This window comes from Salmo salar, chromosome 22, assembly GCF_965601325.2.
Source record: "Salmo salar chromosome 22, fSalSal1, whole genome shotgun sequence".
Taxonomy (NCBI): domain Eukaryota; kingdom Metazoa; phylum Chordata; class Actinopteri; order Salmoniformes; family Salmonidae; genus Salmo; species Salmo salar.
The window spans coordinates 9,620,657-9,639,610 of record NC_138312.1 but is presented as its reverse complement, the minus strand read 5'-3'; the positions used below and the strand labels follow the sequence as shown (position 1 = coordinate 9,639,610).

At 40.5% G+C, this 18,954-nt stretch overlaps 1 protein-coding gene across 2 annotated transcripts in view; it reads right to left on the bottom strand.

The window, feature by feature from the left end:
• LOC106582707 (metabotropic glutamate receptor 4) overlaps positions 1 to 18,954 on the bottom strand; it is a 284,018-nt gene that overhangs the window by 135,385 nt on the left and 129,679 nt on the right. For both annotated transcript variants that reach the window (XM_014166038.3, XM_045705684.2), the window contains exon 2: positions 7,757 to 7,973. In XM_014166038.3, the coding sequence (XP_014021513.1) occupies positions 7,757 to 7,973 (217 nt within the window). The remainder of the gene's footprint in view (positions 1 to 7,756; positions 7,974 to 18,954) is intronic.

Sequence of the window (18,954 nt, the reverse complement as noted above, 5' to 3'; positions counted from 1 at the left end):
TTCAGGATTAAACCCACCCATTGTATAATGACAGATTGTGTAATGTATTGCAATGTTTGTCAATAAGCACACCACTAAATCTGAATTCCTTGATGACTGAGGGAAGAACTATGACCAAATGTAAAGTGGGTGTAGGTGCAAGTTTAGATCAAGCCTCACCCCCCCCCCCCCCCTAACAATAATTTGTATAATTGTTTTATGGAGCAGAGAGAATAACCTTTCAGTATTATAGCTAATCTCATGCTATTTTACCATAACAGGCATTTGATTTTCATAATTATTGTGTTTAATGGCATTGAGTGTTAAATTCTAAGATTAGATTCTAAGATTAGATTATATATTTGAATAATCTCCAAACTTCTTTTTGGATTGTTTTATAGCACTAGTAAATGCTCCAGGGATAATTTCGTTAGGATGTTGGCATGTTTTTCTAGATTTAGAACATAAAACAACATTTTATAAAGCAAACATTGTCGCTTAGGTCTAGCACAGCAAATACTTCAATTGTTTAAGCATCCATGCAGAATAGTGATTAAAATATATTTTTGGAATATTGACAAAAAAATGTACTCCATCAGTAACCAGGTTTCCATCCAACCTTTTTATGTGAGCAAAGTACATGTCGTATAAAAAAATGTAATGACAGGCCTGATGGAAATAGAACATTTTTCAGTAAACTTTCCAAATGTCGACAAAACGAAATACGTTAGACCAGGTGGGATCTTTTTGTGTTCGGTAAAGTGAATTATGTGAGAAATGTCAGCAGACACACTTTTATGTGGAAATATTAATATCATAACCATCATATCGAAGTAAACTTGGAGTCACACGATGGCATCTTGTGTGGTCCTAACACTATGACTCTTCAGGAACGCATGACGTTTATTAGGCTACAGATGAAATAAAATGATGATGAACTTCACAGGGTGGTGAAAGTGCAAGGTGATAAGCTATATGCTCCATTCCAATAAATATTGAGGGTCTTTTTCTGATGACATAATAATCGATGCTCGACTACCGTTTGAAAAATAAAAATAATCTCATCACGTACACTACATGTACGCTTTAGCCAACAGCGCATAGATACAGTACCTTCTCGCTTTTGGCTAGAGTGCACATGCCAATACTGGAGTGGGCACACTCGCTACTGTATATAACGCACCGTTTTTTGGTGAGAAAACCATCAGTAGAGTTGAAAATGTGATGGAAAACCATTTAACTTGTATTTTTTATTAGGTACATGGGAATTTAACCACAAAATGTATTTGTATGTGCACTGTGTCATCATGCACAGACTTGTATCTGCACCAAGTCAATTTGACGGAAACACATGGGAAAATGTGCATTATTGTTTTTATGTTGATTTTCTTTTATATTCACATGAAAATCTGTCCCAATTGGATGGAAACCTAGCTACTGACGGATTTGTCAAGCCACTGACTGAATTGACAACAGATACTCAAAACAGACATATTTTTGCCCTCTAAAAATAAGTTTGAAACAAACATTCGTAAAATATGGAAAATGGTTCATTTGAAAATCCCCAATAAGACAGGACCATTCTATCAGCTCTTTCAGCACTCTGACGGTGTTGACGTTAGACAAACATCTGATGGAGTTGCACTGTTTTTAGTACCAATGGAATTACAGGTGTGGAATAGTTCATCGTACACTGAGGCTGATGTGATTGACTTTAACACTTAACCAAAACAATATCTTTGTGCTTTTTCAGTCACATATTGAGAAAAAGAAGAGGAAAAAACAGGTAGCTGCTGTTAGGCAGTTGTGTAAGATGGAGGTGACAAGGCACTTGACACACTAAGCTCCTCTAACAAAAAAATATGTAGTTATAAAGAGTGAAACAGACAGCATCATGCTCTTGCTCAGAATTTCTGAGTACAAGGAAGGGTTTCTCAAAATACTCTATAGCCTCGTTCTACTAATAAACATGACAAACCAACTTTAGAGCTCATTGTAGTCACAAATCATTCAAAACCCACTTGAGGCCATAAATGGACCATCAATTATTACCGACGTATAGTATTAATGTCTATATTGAGGCCACATTCTTACTATGCAACTGATTTATCTCTCTGGACAGTTTTATTGTGCACTTGATATTCAGCACAATCCCCTGGTAGCCGAAGATATACATTGCCTTCAAAAAGTATTCACTCCCCTTGATTTTTTTCCACGTGTTGTGTTACGCCTGAATTTAAAATGGATGAAATTGAGATTTTGTATCACTGGCCTACACACAATACACCTTAATGTCAAAGTGGAATCATGTTTTTCGAAATATTAACAAATTAATTAAAAATGAAAAGCTGAAATGTCTTGAGTCAATAAGTATTCAACCCATTTGTATGGCAAGCCTAAATAAGTTCAGGAGTAAGAATTTGCTTAACAAGTCACATGGTAAGTTGTATGGACTCACTCTGTGTGCAATAATAGTGTTTAATATGATTTTTTAATGAGTATGTCATCTCTCTACCCCACACATACAGATAATTGTAAGGTGCCTCAGGCGAGCAGTAAATTTCAAACACAGATTCAACCAAAAAGACAAGGGAGGTTTTCCAATGTCTCGCAAAGAAGGGCACCTATTAGAAGATGGGAAAAATTTAAAAAGCAGACATTGAATATCCCTGTTCAAGTTATTAATTACACTTTGGATGGTGTATCAATACACCCACTCACTACAAAGATACGGTCCTACCTAACTCAGTTGCCAGAGATGAAGGAAAACACTCAGGGATTTCACAGAGGCAAATGGTGACATTAAATGGCTGTGATAGGAGATGACAGGGTGAAGACAAGGAAGCCTGTGCAGAATAAAAAATATTCCAAAACATGCATCCTGTTTGCAATAAGGCAGTAAAGTAAAACTGCAAAAAATGTGGCAAAGAAATTTACTTTATGTCCTGAATACAAAATGTTATGTTTGGGGCAAATCCAACATAACACATCACTAAGCACCATTCTTCATATTAAGTAACATGGTGGTGGTTGCATCATGGTATGCTTTTCATCGGCAAGGAGAATAGATTTCTTCTGAAAAAAGAAACTACGGAATAGAGCTAAGCACAGGCAAAACCCTAGAGGAAAACCTGGTTCAGTCTGCTTTCCAACATAAACTGGGAGACAAATTCACCTTTTAGCAGGACAATAACCTAAAACACTAGGCCAAATATACACTGGAGTTGTTTACTAAGACGACATTGAATGTTCCTGAGTGGCATTGTTACATTTTTGACTTGAAAATATATGGCAAAACTTGAAAATGGCGGTCTAGCAATGATCAACAGAACTTGAATAATTTTTTTAAAGAATAATGTGCAAATATTGTACAATCCAGGTGTATAAAACTCTTAAAGGCTTAATCATTGTACGCTTTTGTTATTTATTCAAGGTAGTCCTCACTCTTTTGTTTCGGTTTCTACCCTGTGTTTTGTTACGTGTTTGTTTGGTCTTCGTCCCCGTGCCTTTATACGACACTCCGTAATTTGGGCTTAATAAAAAACCCTATTAAGCATTCCTGCGCCTGTCTCCCGAATAATTTATGCCAGCGTGACAGAATAATGGACCATTAAGGGAGACAGCGGGAATGGCCCGTCCGACGATGCTGCGACTGGTCCGTCCGGCGTCGCCGCAACTTCGGCAGCTGCAACTGGGTTGTCCGACGTTGCCACAACGGGTCCGTCCGACGAAGCAACAACTGGCCCGTCCAATGCCTCCACAACTGGTCCGTCTGACGCCACTGCTACTGGTCCGTCCGACGCCACCGCAACTTTGGCAGCGGCAACTGGCCCGTCCAACAACGATGCAACTTTGGCAGCTGCATCGGGTCCTGATCGACCCGCATTGCGTTCCTGTGATCGTCCTCGAGGCCGGTGTCGTTGCGCTGCTTGTGCAGCGCGTCAGGGGGGTACTGTCACGAATACCTCTGGAACTTTCATTACGCACACCTGTCCCCTATTCCCACTGATTAGTACTTGTATAAGTGTGCCCATTGGTTTCCATTGGGCTGTCCATTATTGTTACTATGTCCGTTGGTGCGTGTGAGTACCTGTGCTGTGTGTTTTGGCTTTCGTGCCATTGTGGATTGCGCAGAATGCCGGTCTAGCAATGATCAGCGATCTAGCAATGACCAGCAACCAACTTGACAGAACTTGAATTCTTTTTTAAAGAAATATTGTACAATCCAGGTGTATTAAGCTCTTAAAGACTTACCCAGAAATGCTGCTAAATGTGATTCTAACATGTATTGACTCATGGGTGTGAATACTTATGTAATGAGAGATTTCTGTATTTCATTCTCAATAAATTTGCAACAATTTCTAAAAACATGTTTCCACTTCATCATTATGGCATATTGTGTGTAGATTGGGTGATGTTTTATTATTAATCCTATTAGAATTCAGGCTGTAACAAAAAATGTGGAATAAATCAAGGGGTTATGAAAACATTCTGAAGGCCCTGTACGTACCATATCAAACATCAAGAGTTGAATTCAGTGAAACACTTCTATTTCCACCACCTAAGGGGAATTTAAATGCAGAAGGGAATGAAAAATGTAAAAGGAGCCATAATGCATATCTCAAGTTAGGATTAAAGTTATGATATACTTACTATATGACCAAAAGTATGTGGACACCTGCTCGTCAAACATCTCATTCCAAAATCAAGGGCATTATTATGGAGTTGGTACCTTCTTTGCTGCTATAACAGCCCCCACTCTTCTGGGAAGGCTTTCTACTAGATGTTGGAACATTTATGTGGGGACTTGCTTCCATTCAGCCACAAGAGCATTAGTGAGGTCGGGCACTGATGTTGGGCAATTAGGCTTGGCTCGTTCCAATTCATCCCACAGGTGTTTGATGGGATTGAGGTCAGGGCTCTGTGCAGGCCAGTCAAGTTCTTCCACACCAATCTCGGCAAACCATTTCTGTATGGACCTTGCTTTGTGCATGGGGGACTTGTCATGCTGAAATAGTAAAGGGCCTTCCCCAAACTGTTACCACAAAGTTGGAAGGACAGAATCGTCTAGAATGTCATTGTATGCTGTAGCAGTAAGATTTCCCTTAGTTGGAACTAAGGGGCCTAGCCCGAATCATGAAAAACAGTCCCAGACCATTATTCCTCCACCACCAAACTTTACCATTGGCACTATGCATTGCAGGTAGCATTCTCCTGGCATCCGCCAAACCCAGATTCTTTCGTCAGACTGACAGATGGTGAAGCGTAATTCATAACTCCAGAGAATGCATTTCCACTGCTCCAGAGTCCAATGGCGGTGAGCTTTGCACCACTCCAGCTGACGCTTGGCATTGCGCATGGTGATCTTAGGCTTGTGTATGGCTGCCTGGCCTTGAAACAAATTTCATGATTTTCTTGACAAACAGTTATTGTGCTGACGTTGCTTCCAGATGCAATCTGGAACTCAGTAGTGAGTGTTCCAACCAAGGACAGACACTTTTTACGCACTATGCGTTTCAGCACTCGGTGGTCCCATTCTGTGAGCTTGTGTGGCCCACCACTTCGCAGCTGAGCTGTTGTTGCTCCTAGACGTTTCCAATTCACAATAGCAGCACTTAAGGTTGACCAGGGTAGCTCTAGCTGGGCAGAAATTTGATGAACTGACTTGTTGGAAAGGTGGCATCCTATGACGGTGCCACGTTGAAAGTCACTGAGCTCTTCATTAAGACCATTCTACTGCCAATGTTTTGTCCATGGAGATTGCATGGCTGTGTGCTTGATTTTATACACCTGTCCGCAACAGGTGTGGCTGGAATAGCTGAATCCACAAATTTGAAGTGGTGTCCACATACTGTTGTGTATACAGTTGAAGTCGGAAGTTTACATACACCTTAGCCAAATACATTTAAAATGAGTTTTTCACAATTTCGGACATTTAATCCTAGTAAAAATTCTCTGTCATAGGCCAGTTAGGATAACCACTTTATTTTAAGAATGTGAAATGTCAGAATAATAGTAGAGAGAATGATTTATTCCAGCTTTTATTTCTTTCATCACACTCCCAGTTGGTCAGAAGTTTACATATACTCAATTAGTATTTGGTAGCATTGCCTTTAAATTGATTAAGTTGGGTCAAACGTTTCAGGTAGCCTTCCACAACCTTTCCACAAGTTTGATGAATTTTGGCCCATTCCTCCTGACAGAGCTGGTGTAACTGAGTCAGGTTTGTAGGCCTCCTTGCTCGCACATGCTTTTTCAGTTCTGCCCACAAATTGTCTACAGGATTGAAGTCAGGGCTTTGTGATGGCCACTCCAATACCTTGACTTTGTTGTCCTTAAGCCATTTTGCCACAACTTTGTAAGTATGCTTGGGGTCATTGTCCATTTGGAAGACCCATTTGCGACCAAGCTTTAACTTCCTGACTCATGTCTTGAGATGTTGCTTCAATATATCCACATAATTGTCCTACCTCATGATGCCATCTATTTTGTGAAGTGCACCAGTCCCTCCTGCAGCAAAGCACCCCCACAACATGATGCTGCCACCGCCGTGCTTCACGGTTGGGATGGTGTTCTTCAGCTTGCAAGCCTCCCCCTTTTTCCTCCAAACATAACGATGGTCATTAGGGCCAAACAGTTCTATTTTTGTTTCATCAGACCAGAGGACATTTCTTCAAAAAACTATAATCTTTGTCCCCATGTGCAGTTGCAAACTGTAGTCTGGCTTACTTATGGCGGCTGTGGAACAGTGGATTCTTCCTTGCTGAGTGGCCTTTCAGGTTATGTTGATATAGGACTCGTTTTACTGTGGATATAGATACTTTTGTACCTGTTTCCTCCAGCATCTTCACAAGATCCTTTGCTGTTGTTCTGGGATTGATTGCACTTTTCGCACCAAAGTACGTTAATCTCTAGGAGACAGAACACATCTACTTCCTGAGTGGTATGACGGCTGCATGGTCCCATGGTGTTTATACTTGTGCACTATTGTTTATACAGATGAACGTGGTACTTTCAGGCATTTGGACATTGCTCCAAAGGATGAACCAGACTTGTGGAGGCCTACAATTTTTTTCTGAGGTCTTGGCTGATTTCTTTTGATTGTCCCATGATGTCAAGCAAAGAGGCACTGAGTTTGATGGTAGGCCTTGGAATACATCCACAGGTACACCTCCAATTGACTCAAATGATGTCAATTATCAGAAGCTTATCTGTCAGAAGCTTCTAAAGCCATGACACAATTTTCTGGAATTTTCCAAGCTGTTTAAATGCACAGTCAACTTAATATATGTGAACTTCTCACCCACTGGAATTGTGATATAATGAATTATAAGTGAAATAATCTGTCTGTAAATAATTGTTGTTAAAATTACTTGTGTCATGCACAAAGTAGATGTCCTAACCGACTTGCCAAAACTATAGTTTGTTAACAAGAAATTTGTGGAGTGGTTGAAAAATGAGTTTTAATGACTCCAACCTAAGTGTATGTAAACTTCGACTTCAACTGTACATAGCGTATATTCCATATCTGAAGTTAGATTCACACACATTCAAATGTTTTTGAGAAACACTACGGTATTTTCCTTGATCTGTGAATGTATTTGTGCCAGTTGTTGTTTTGGGTGGAATTTATATGGATTTTATACGTACAGAAGACAAACCCAGGGAAAATAGGTCAGTTGTACCACTAGGGGCCATCTTCTATTGAGTCATCTTCAGATCATATGGCAAGAGGAATGATGAATGAACAGAACGAAACCACAGAGAACCCACTCACCGTCCTCTCGAGACTTATGTATGAAGGCATCCACACCGCTCTCTCCATAGTTCCCCTCGGATGCCACGGTGGAGACGAAGTTCCAGCGCATGGCCTTGACGATATCCACCATGGCCTGTGCCTGGTAGGTGTCTGGGGGCACCACGCGTGAGAAAAAGTCGTAACGTGTGTTGTCGCTCAGCTCCGGTGCCGTGGAGGCATAACTCACCTGGGGGATCTGAGGAGAGAGGGAGAGAGGGAAGAAGGGATGAGTTAAGATGGAGAAGAGGCAAAGAAGTTGTAGCAGGAAGGGGGTGGGGACAGAGGTAGAGCGGATCAGCAATCAGTCTCTAAGTCTCAGGGGACATGAAAAATGACTTCATCCTGCAAGCTTGGCTGGCTCGTACCGTGAACCACAGGGGTCTCCTTTAGACCGCAGGGGGTCACCTTTAGATAACTGGGGAGGGATTACTCAGCGAGAAAATGAGCGTGTCAGGCTTCTGCACGGGGATCGGCAACCAACACACAAGCAGGGCGATGAAGCCAATGGCAATAACACTGTGTGAGAGGCTTTTCATATACATGTTCATTCATTCAGTGCAGATTTTCTGGTCCTGAGTAGTCATATCCATTCATTTATTGATTAATCTAACATTTTGTAGTACTTTGTTTACGCAGTTTACACATAGCTGACTAAGGTATCCTATGAGTTTTGGATGCATCTAAAATGTGCTCATGAAAATATCTCAATGTGTCCTATATTGATATAGCACACAGTGCAACTGGCAGAGCTGTTTTCCTGGGTGTGATAAAGTGTGTGCAGTGATTTATCGTCCTATTTTTGTGGTTGTGACACTACGGGAAGGGAACCCTGATACTAAAAACAGCTCTGATTTCCCGCTGGATCCAGCTTTCCATCTCATCCACAGCTAGGTGGTTCATTATCATGGGCAGCAAGCTCAGAGGCACACTCAATCTGACCCATTGCCATCCTTCTGTCAAGTTAACACCCACCACAGACCCAAACCTATCTGGGCAGCCATTGGACTGAGTCACCGACTTAGTGTTGTGTCTCTCTATCTGTTGGCACCACGTCCTTTCTGGATCCTCATCATGTTTTACCAATGTTGAGTGGAAGATGAATTCTAAGATGGACTAGCATTGTTAGTTCAGTGGCCTTGTCGTTAGTGTCCGTCCTGAGATTAGAAGGTTTGGGGTTTCGATCCCCGGTCGAGTCATACCAAAGACTCTAAAAAGTCCTGGTACATTCCTCACGCTCTACAGAAACAGGAGATAGGCTCCTGCCCTATGGGCCATTCTGGAAACACAATTACCGGTGATTTTCGACAAATCACTGTTATTATAGTTCCATAAACAACAACTTTTCATTTCAATCATAATTTCTTGACACATTTCCCTACCGCACTTTTTAAAAACAATGAGACAATTTGTTATGACACCAGTTCAGCACTAATTACACCCTTTAAAAGCCTGACACATGCAATCTGTGCATCAGACAACCCTTAGCTGTAATTTAGCTATGGTCCTGGTCAGTGGATGTTACTGTTCTTTATCTGTATGCAGCAGTACATGAAAATGCACAAATACATTTCAGCATTTGGATAACCCTTTAAATCTATGCTCAGATAAGGTAAGATGTCATCCCGGTGGGTAAAAAGCTACTGCACAGTGCAGAGAAGAAAACATACTCCTCTTTGTTCCTCTCTCTTTATTTGCCTGTTTGGTAGCCTGTAGTGTAGTAGCTACAGTAGGTCGATGGTGTTGGCCATCACATACCACAACTAGTCCTGTTTGAAAAGAATCCAAGGAGACCGATTAGAGGGCAGAGTCCCTGAAGTGCTACAGCACGAACCAAAAGATGCTTTGGCCCTATTTCTCTGTTGTAGTAGTGTAGTAGCAAGACTGCAATGAAGTACACAATAATAGACCTGTGTTGCCCACAGCACTGTACTGGATGTGGGTAGAGTCAGGAAGTAGAGTTGATAGTTGAAACACTTCACTGCTACTGTAGTAGTTAGCATCAATAAAGGGTTCACCAAAAAACAAGGGAAAGGGAAATGTTTCACACTAGTTGAATTATGCCTTTACCCAGTACATACTAATTGTATGAGCAGATACAGAATTGCTACTTAGGGTGCCAGCAGTATTCTCAGCTGAATTTCATGGCGTCTGTAGGGTGGCGAGTAGAGTTAGTTCCAGGCCCAAGAACAGGGATCCATTTTAAATGCTTCTAATGCTTTGTTGGTTGCTATTAACCTCGCGCTAGGGGGTTGACTGCCTGTGATGTTGTAATTAAAGGAGGACAGCTAATTAGTGAATGAAACAGCTTTTCTTCCACAGACCGGAGGAAGCCAATGTCCTGATCGGCAGCATAAGCCTACTGTTTGTTACTTTCTATTATGTCTTACCAACATACAGTATAGTAAAACAAGAAAGCTAATGGTCACAAATTATTAAACAAGCGAAATTAGATGAGAGTAATTCATGTTCTAAGAAATGCATTTGTATCCATGGAATCCACATATAATTGTTATAGAGTACACCTACAAAATTAAGGCACAGCAGGTTTAATACACTTAAAATGTCTGTTAATGGCAGTGAGATTGCCTTGCAGGGACTGTGATTGGAAACTATACATTCTAAAAACATTTAACAAGACTAGGTCAACGAAAGAGGACATAGACATAACATTGAACATTTAAATGTAACATTTAAAAGCACTTAGCTACATCAAATTCTCTAGTCAGGAGAATCTCATTTGAGATGCTCAAAACATTTGAAAGTCTTGTAATCCCTTCCAAATAAGCCAAGATGTGTCTGTATAGGCCATGTAGGTATTGAGTTGATGGGGTCTTCGGTGTTAAAACTGGAAACAGATTTGAAAGGGTGATTATTGTGAATTACTATTGTTAACCATATTTTCCTTTGGGTGCCATTCCTGCTAAATTCTCACACTCTGAAGCATTAAACCGGAGTTCGTCAACTACAGTAGGTTTGGCCTTGGGTCCAATTTTTTCTGAGCTAATAGTTGGTGAGCTAGAACATAATTAGTATATAATATTAGCAAAATTAATTGGCCTACACAACAAATTAAACAAAATTAGTACATAACTAACTCAGTGATGATAATAACAATCATTTTGATCTGATTATGCTCATAAAATCAACATGTCTCTATTCAGTTAATATTTTTGTCTATTTCTCTGTGCATTGATTGGTGGGGAAAAACAGGTCCATGTAGCCTACTGTAGGCTACACTATTGTTTTTAACATCAACATTCATTCAGAATAATTAGCTTGATAGCAAGAGAAAATGTCGCTCTCAAAAAGTATCAAAACAACGGTGGATAATGAAAATCGAAGTTTCAGGGACGAATGTACAGAGAGATATGTGTTCATATTACCATATTTTCCCAATGCCAAGCCAGTGGGTCTTATTTGCAATGAAAATGTCGCTGTTTGCAAATAATTACATCTCAAGACTTCATTGTGAACCTAAGCATGGAACTTTCAAAATGACTTTCCCGCCACAGACAGATGCCCGACGCAGAAACATTGAAGAGTTACACACACAGCTTTTCGGGCTGACAAATTCTGTCACTTAAACGAGTTAAATCTGCAGTTACAAGGAAGAGGAAAAACAGTCATGGACATGGTGGAGAAACTTGAGGCCCTTACTAGGAAGCTTGAGTTGTTCAATTTGGACTTGTCATCTGGAAGGCTACTGCACTTCAGCACACTGAAGAACGACAGGCAGAGGGACCAGACAACTTCTCCGCAAGATTTGAAGACTACAGCATGGCCAAGGATATCGTTGCGTTAGTACGTGATCCTCTCACAGTCCGCCCAGGTGGAAGATTCTCCTCCCTTGCTAAGAAAACAATACCCTCGCTGGATGAGCCCGCAATTCAAACTGAGTTGATTGAATTCCAGACATCGAGCCATCTCAGGGATGCACTCAGGAGTGCCAAGTCCTTATGTGAGGAGTAAAGCACAATGAAGAAACTTGTATTTTAGGTGCTAACAATGAATGGATCGACTTACACCTGCGAGTCCTCATTTTCCTCTATGAACGCAGTATAGCTTCACGACAGGAACTGGCTTTCACATAAGTCAATCGAGGACTGCCTGCGCATCAAAATCACATCCATCTCACCCGACACCCACAAGATTGTGTCCGAGGGGAAATGCAACTTTTCCCAATGAGTAAGTAACTTAGTGGCCTATATGACTGTAATTAGTAAATACTCATATTATTGTGAGTGCTTATCCAGGGATATTTAGGTCTTAAGCTGACAGTATTTTCTGTTTGTTTGTTCTGTCGTTACAGGAGCAGGCTATCCCGATACAGACATTCAGATACAGACATTGCAATTTTTTCTTTAAATTATTGTTTTATGTAGGATGCTACAGTTTTGGCCAGTTGCAATTGTAAATAGGCCTAATAAAAAAATCACTTATATTAGGACATATTGTTTTATTGTGAAAGATGCTGTTAAGCCTCGTAGCCTACCTCAGCAAGTTAAGTTATTTTATATAGGCCTAGGCTCGGAGAAAGACTCAGTTAAGCTCTCTTGTTATTTGTAAAGTCAAATTAAAATGAAGAACTGTTGAATGTATTACTCAACTGGTGTAGGTTCTCTCCATATGTTGCTGTTCAACACTTGCATAACAGGTTAGACATATTTTCAGCACCAGGCGCTGTTCACCTCCTGTTGGTTGCAGCTTTACGTCTCAGCACCACAAAATGGTCCGCTGCCTGCTTTATTAGTTGACTGTCTCCTGCATTCTCTCTCATCATGAATGAAGTTAAAATATACTTTTGCATTATTTAGGTAAGGGTAACTTCCTTCTTGGGAAATTGCATTTTGGAGTTTTTGCATCTCGGGTCTGAGATTTTTTATTATTAGATATATATTTTTAATGAATAAAATATTCATAATTAATTTAGGGGGGCCAAATAATATTGTTGGCGGGCCAGATTTGGCTCGCGGCCGCCAGTTGGGGAACCCTGCATTAGTCTGTTCATTAGTCTGTTCATTGGTAGAATCCAAATTGTAATTGAATACTTGAGATAAGGAGTTAAGAACTGTAAGCACAATTAGCAAGTCAAGAACTTGAAATTCACAGGCCTGCATTTTATCAAGCACTTTTTGAAATATTAATGAGGTTGGGGAAAAAGTGATCACACTTAGTTAAAGCTGAAAGACAATTATTGAGTGACTAAACCATCATGTGTTTTTTACTCTGTTTTTATCAACCTGGCTAAGCGCTCTGACGTCACTTCACACACAAAGTGTGAAAGCAAACATATGCACAGCCGATACGTATTTACTTCCAAGCGTTATTATTACTGTGATTGTACAGCTACTAAATAACACCTCCAGAAATAGCAGGATCTCTGTAAGAAGAAGAATTTCAGCCCTATTAATCTGTTACAGAAAACATTACCATTTATGGGACACAAAAAGCCATGCATCAATAACCAGTGTGAATTAGGTTCTTTAAATATACGGTATTCATCACATGCTGTTTTTGGAGAATCTGTGCAATGTGTTTGCTGAGTGATTATTTCCTATCCCTCCTGTTGTACTACATATGTTAGAGAGCTGCTCATCAGCTGAGATGAAACTCACTTTGTCAATTATTGACTAGTAAATCATTCTCCCAATAATGATCCCGAATAACTTGTTTAACACTAATGTTTATTAGCTAATACAAAGAGCAATTACCTTGCAAGGCCTCTCCCCTGTGCTTTGTTTTTGTTGAATTACACTGAAATCACAAGGCAATCTTGACACTTAATTAGAATTAATTGTCTCACAAATTATTTTAGCTACAATAATATAGATTAGACTACAGACTAAAGCACATATTTGGGGAGAGGGCTTTAGCTATTCCATCGGGACCTCTCTGGTTATCAAACTGATGTCCCATTCTCAAATGTCTAATTTACAATTCAAATATTGCCCTATGAAATAAATACATTTAATTATAAAACTTGTAAATGTCCTTAGATTAAATGAGATCCAAACAGTCATCCAATCCTTAAGTAGGCATGCACTTATTGTGCAGCATCATTCTACTTGTGATGCTTTCACATTTACCTATTAGTCTGAAAATCCCCTTTTATTTGGCATCCAGTGGAGGTGAGGGGCAGCTAATAAAAATGGACTGAGATGGCCAATTAACCATTTCTTTGTGGATTTTGATTGGGGTTTTGATTGGGGTTATTGTCTTGATGGAAGATCCACTTGCAACCAAGTTTCAGACTCCTGTCAGAAGCAACCAGGTTTTTGGCTAAAATGAGCGGAATACCTTTCTGAGAATGCAGTTCCTTGACTACAGCTCAGTGTTCAACACCATCATCCCCTCCAAGCTTGTCACCAAGCTTAGGAGCCTGGGACTGAACATCTCCCCCGTAACTGGATCCTTGACTTCCTGACGGGCCGACCCCATGGGGGAACTGCAGGGGTATGTGCTTAGTCCCCTCTTGTACTCCCTGTACACTCATCAAATTTGCTGACGACACAACGGTGGTAGGCCTGATCACCGGCAACGATGAGACAGCTTACAGAGAGTAGGTCAGTGACCTGGCAGTGTAGTGCCGGAACACCAACCTCTCCCTCAACATCATCATCTGTCATCCAGGACCTCTAAATCAGGCGGTGTGAAACACAACATGCAACAATTTCAAAGATTTTACATATGGAAATCAGTCAATTTAATTAAATTAATTAGGCCCATGATGAAATCACTGATTGGTTTCCTTCCTCTCCGGCAACTGAGTTAAGAAAAATGCCTGTATCTTTGTAGAGACTGGGTGTATTGATACACCATCCAAAGTATATTTAATAACTTCACCATGCTCAAAGAGATAATCAATATCTGATTTTTTAATTTAACTAGGGGGCAGTATTCGGGAAGTTTGGATGAATGAGGTGCCCAAAGTAAACTGCCTGTTACTCAGGCCCAGAAGCTAGGATATGCATATAATTAGTATTATTGGATAGAAAACACTCTAGAGTTTCCAAAACTGTTAATATAATGTTTGTGAGTATAACAGAACTGATATGGCAGGCGAAAACCCAAGGATAATCCATCCAGATTTTTTTAGCCCCAGCTCGCCACTGATTACAATGGCTGGGAATGGGAATATAAAAGGAAGACCTCCCAGATTGCAGTTCCTAGGGCTTCCACTAGATGTCAACAGTCTTTAGAAAGAGTTTTAGGCTTGTTTTTTGAAAAATTAGCTAGAATTTATAGTTTCTCTAAGTGGCTCCCATTTTGGCTGTAGTGTTTGTTGCGCGTTCCGGTGAGGACACGCACGTTATTTTATCTCCGGTAATGGTCTCCGTCTTAAATGGTATTCTCCGTCTTAAATGTTATTGTTTATTTACATATTAGGGTACCTGAGGATTGATTAGGAACATTGTTTGATATGTTTGGAAGAAGTTTATTGGTAACTTACAGGATTCATTTGTATGCATTTTGAACGAGGGAAAGCGGTGGATTACTGAGTCAAGTGCGCCAATGAAACTGACTGTTTTGGGATATAAAGAAGGACTTTATCGAACAAAAGGACCATTTGTTATGTAGCTGGGACCCTTGTGATTGCAACCAGATGAAGGGGGCAGCATACGGAATTTTGGATGAAAAGCGTGCCCAAAGTAAACTGCCTGCTACTCAGGCCCAGAAGCTAGGATATGTATATAATTGGTAGATTTCGATAGAAAACACTCTACAGTTTCCAAAACTGTTAAAATAATGTCTGTGAGTATAACAGAACTGATATGGCAGGCGAAAACCTGAGGAAAATCCATCCAAGAAGTACTATTATTTTGAAAGGCTGTTTTTCCATTGAAAGCCTATCCACCATACAAAGAGTTAGGACCCAGTTCACGATCTCTATGGCTTCTTCTTCATGTGGCCAGTCTTTAGGCATTATTTCAGGCTTTTGCTCTGAAAAATGAGGGAGATACAGCACTTTCAATGAGTGGACAGTGGAAATTTCCAGACATGAGTCCAGCGCGTGATCGGGAGCGCGCCTTTCTTGTTTCTCCTTTTCTATTGACGAAGCTTTTGTCCGGTTGAAATATTATTGATTATTTATGACAAAAACAACCTGAGGATTGATTTTAAACATCGTTTGACATGTTTCTACAAACTTTTATTATACTTTTTTAACTTTTCGTCTGGATGTTGAGAGCGCGCTTTGTGCCTTTGGATTACTGAACAAAACGCACCAACAAAACTGAGGTTTTTGGAAATAAAGAGGGACATTATCGAACAAAACTAACATTTATTGTGTAACATGGAGTCCTGGGAGTGCCACCAGATGAAGATCATCAAAGGTAAGTGATTAATTTAATCACTATTTCTCACTTTTGTGAGTCCTCTCCTTGGCTGGAAAATGTCTGTATGGTGTTTTGTGGCTAGGCGCTGTCCTAACATAATCGCATGGTGTGCTTTCGCCATAAAGCCTTTTTGAAATCTGACACAGCGGCTGGATTAACAAGACGTTTAACTTTAATCCTATGTATAACCCTTGTATCTTTCATCAATGTTTATGATGAGTATTTCTGTAATTTGATTTGGCTCTCTGCAATTTCACCAGATGTTATTTGAGACAATGCATTACTGAACATAACGCGCCAATTTAAACTGAGGTTTTTGGACATAAAAAGGGACTTTATTGAACAAAACTAACATTTATTGTGTAACATGGAGTCCTGGGAGTGCCACCAGATGAAGATCATCAAACGTTAGTGATTCATTTAATCGCTATTTCTGACTTTTGTGAGTCCTCTCCTTGGCTGGAAATGTCTGTATGGTTTCTTGTGGCTAGGCGCTGTCCTAACATAATCGCATGGTGTGCTTTCGCCGTAAAGCCTTTTTGAAATCGGACACTGTGGTTGGATTAACAAGAAGTTTATCTTTAAAATGGTGTATAATACTTGTATGTTTGAGGAATTTTAATTATGGGATTTCTGTTGTTTGAATTTGGCGCCCTGCAATTTCACTGGCTGTTGTCAAGATGGGACGCCAGCGTCCCAATCTACTCCTGCCACTCCCTCTAGTGCTCATCCTGTGTCTCCTTGACCTGCCGCCACTCCCCCAGTGCTCTCTCCCTCTCCGTCTCTCTCTCTGTGTGTGTGTGTGTGTGTGTGTGTGTGTGTGTGTGTGTGTGTGTGTGTGTGTGTGTGTGTGTGTGTGTGTGTGTGTGTGTGTGTGTGTGGGCAGAGACAGTTGTGCTGAGGTCAGAGCAGATCCCCACTAGCTGCAACCTGTTCCATAATCAAGACCTCTACAAATACTCAGTCCTGCCGCTTCCACACTGCCAGATCGTAATCTCTGCTCAGTCAGTCTATGCTTCTAGCCATTTGTCCCTGTTTGGAGACTGTTGTGCCTGTTTTCCCTTGCCTGATGCTATTATTCTCTCCGCTACAGTTCTGCCCGCTCTGACTCTGGTCCCTGTCTCTAGTCTTACATCTCGTCAGTCCCGCTACACTGTCCTGGATCTCCCACTCTACGGCTCCCTTGGATTCCCCTCCGGACTTGCTCACCCTGTCTCAACACCGCTTGCTCCAGCCTCAGCCTCTGCATTTGGTTTTCTGCAACCCGCCTGAGCTTTCCCCTGGCCTGCACTCAATCTTCCCCCTGTGTTTCAATAAATACCTTGGTTACCTCATCCCTGTCTCCTCATCTGAGTCTGCTCTTGGGTTCACCTGTTCCGCTTCGCGTGACATAAACATTATTGCACACAGAGTGAGCCCATGCAACTTATTATGTGACCTGTTAAGCAAATATTTACTCCTGAACTTATTTAGGCTTTCCATAACAAAGGGTTGAATACTTACCAACTCAAGGCATTTCAGTTTTTAATTTTTTATTCATTTGTAAAGATTTCTAAGAACATAATTCCACTTTCACATTGTGGTATTGTGTGTGTGTACACTCTTAGAAAAAAATTGCTATCTAGAACCTAAAAGGGTTCTTCGGCTGTCGCCATAGAGAACCCTTTGAAGAACCCTTTTTGGTTCCAGGTAGAACTCAAAAGTGTTCTACCTGGAACCAAAAAGGGTTCTCCTAGGTGGACAGTTGAAGAAAAAAAAATGTAGAACCCTTTTTTCTAAGGGTGCAGGAGAGTGACACACAATCTCAATTAAACCAATTTAAATTCAGGCTGTAACACAAAATGTGGAAAAAGTCAAGGAGTGCAAATACTTTCTGAAGGCACAGTAGACACTCAAGCACACTGCCACGCCATCGCAAACACTTCATCATTTCCTCACACACATAATGTGCACATACATTTATACTGACTCTACACACATGCACACCACTCACGTACAATCGTCATATATGATGCAGCTACTCTGTTTATCGTATATCTTTTTGCTTAGTCACCTTAGCCTTACATAGCTACCAATATCACTCCATTATCCCTGCACATTGTAAATATGGTGCTGGAACTGACTGACCCTGTATATAGTATGCTTACTTACCTTCTCGTGTTATTTCATATTTTTATTTGTGTGTTTTTGTTCTACGTTATGTTATTTGTTGTATTATATTGTTATTGATTACTGCATTGCTGGTTTTAGAGCTTGCAAGAAAGGCATTTCACTGTACTTGTGCACGTGACATTACATCTTGGAACTTAAAATGTCCTGGTACTGGGTAAAGTTAATGATGCCGTTGACCTTAACAAGGGCCCCAGGACCAGTCGAAGCAAAATAGCTCCATAACATCAAAGATCCACCACCACATTTTACAGTAGGTATTAGAGCAGGGAATTGCCAGGGACCCCACGTTACAATATTATCACGATACTTAAGGGCTGATACGATATATATTGCAATTCTTACGATTCTATATGTATTGCGATTCAATACTGCGATTTTATTGTGATTTGTTTTCCAAACACATGTCTGATATATGTCTGTTGCAGAGACACGCGAGAGCATGCGAAAACGTGTTTGATGAGTCAGCGAAATAAAAGTGCTGAAAACATGTTGGCTCACTAATTAAAAAGAAAATGGAGAACAAGCTATAGGATGAAAAATACCAGCGTTTTGGCCAGGTACAGCCGACTAGTGCTAGCTACCAACAATAGCAAAACAAAAAGATATATATACAGTGAGGGAAAAAAGTATTTGATCCCCTGCTGATTTTGTTCGTTTGCCCACTGACAA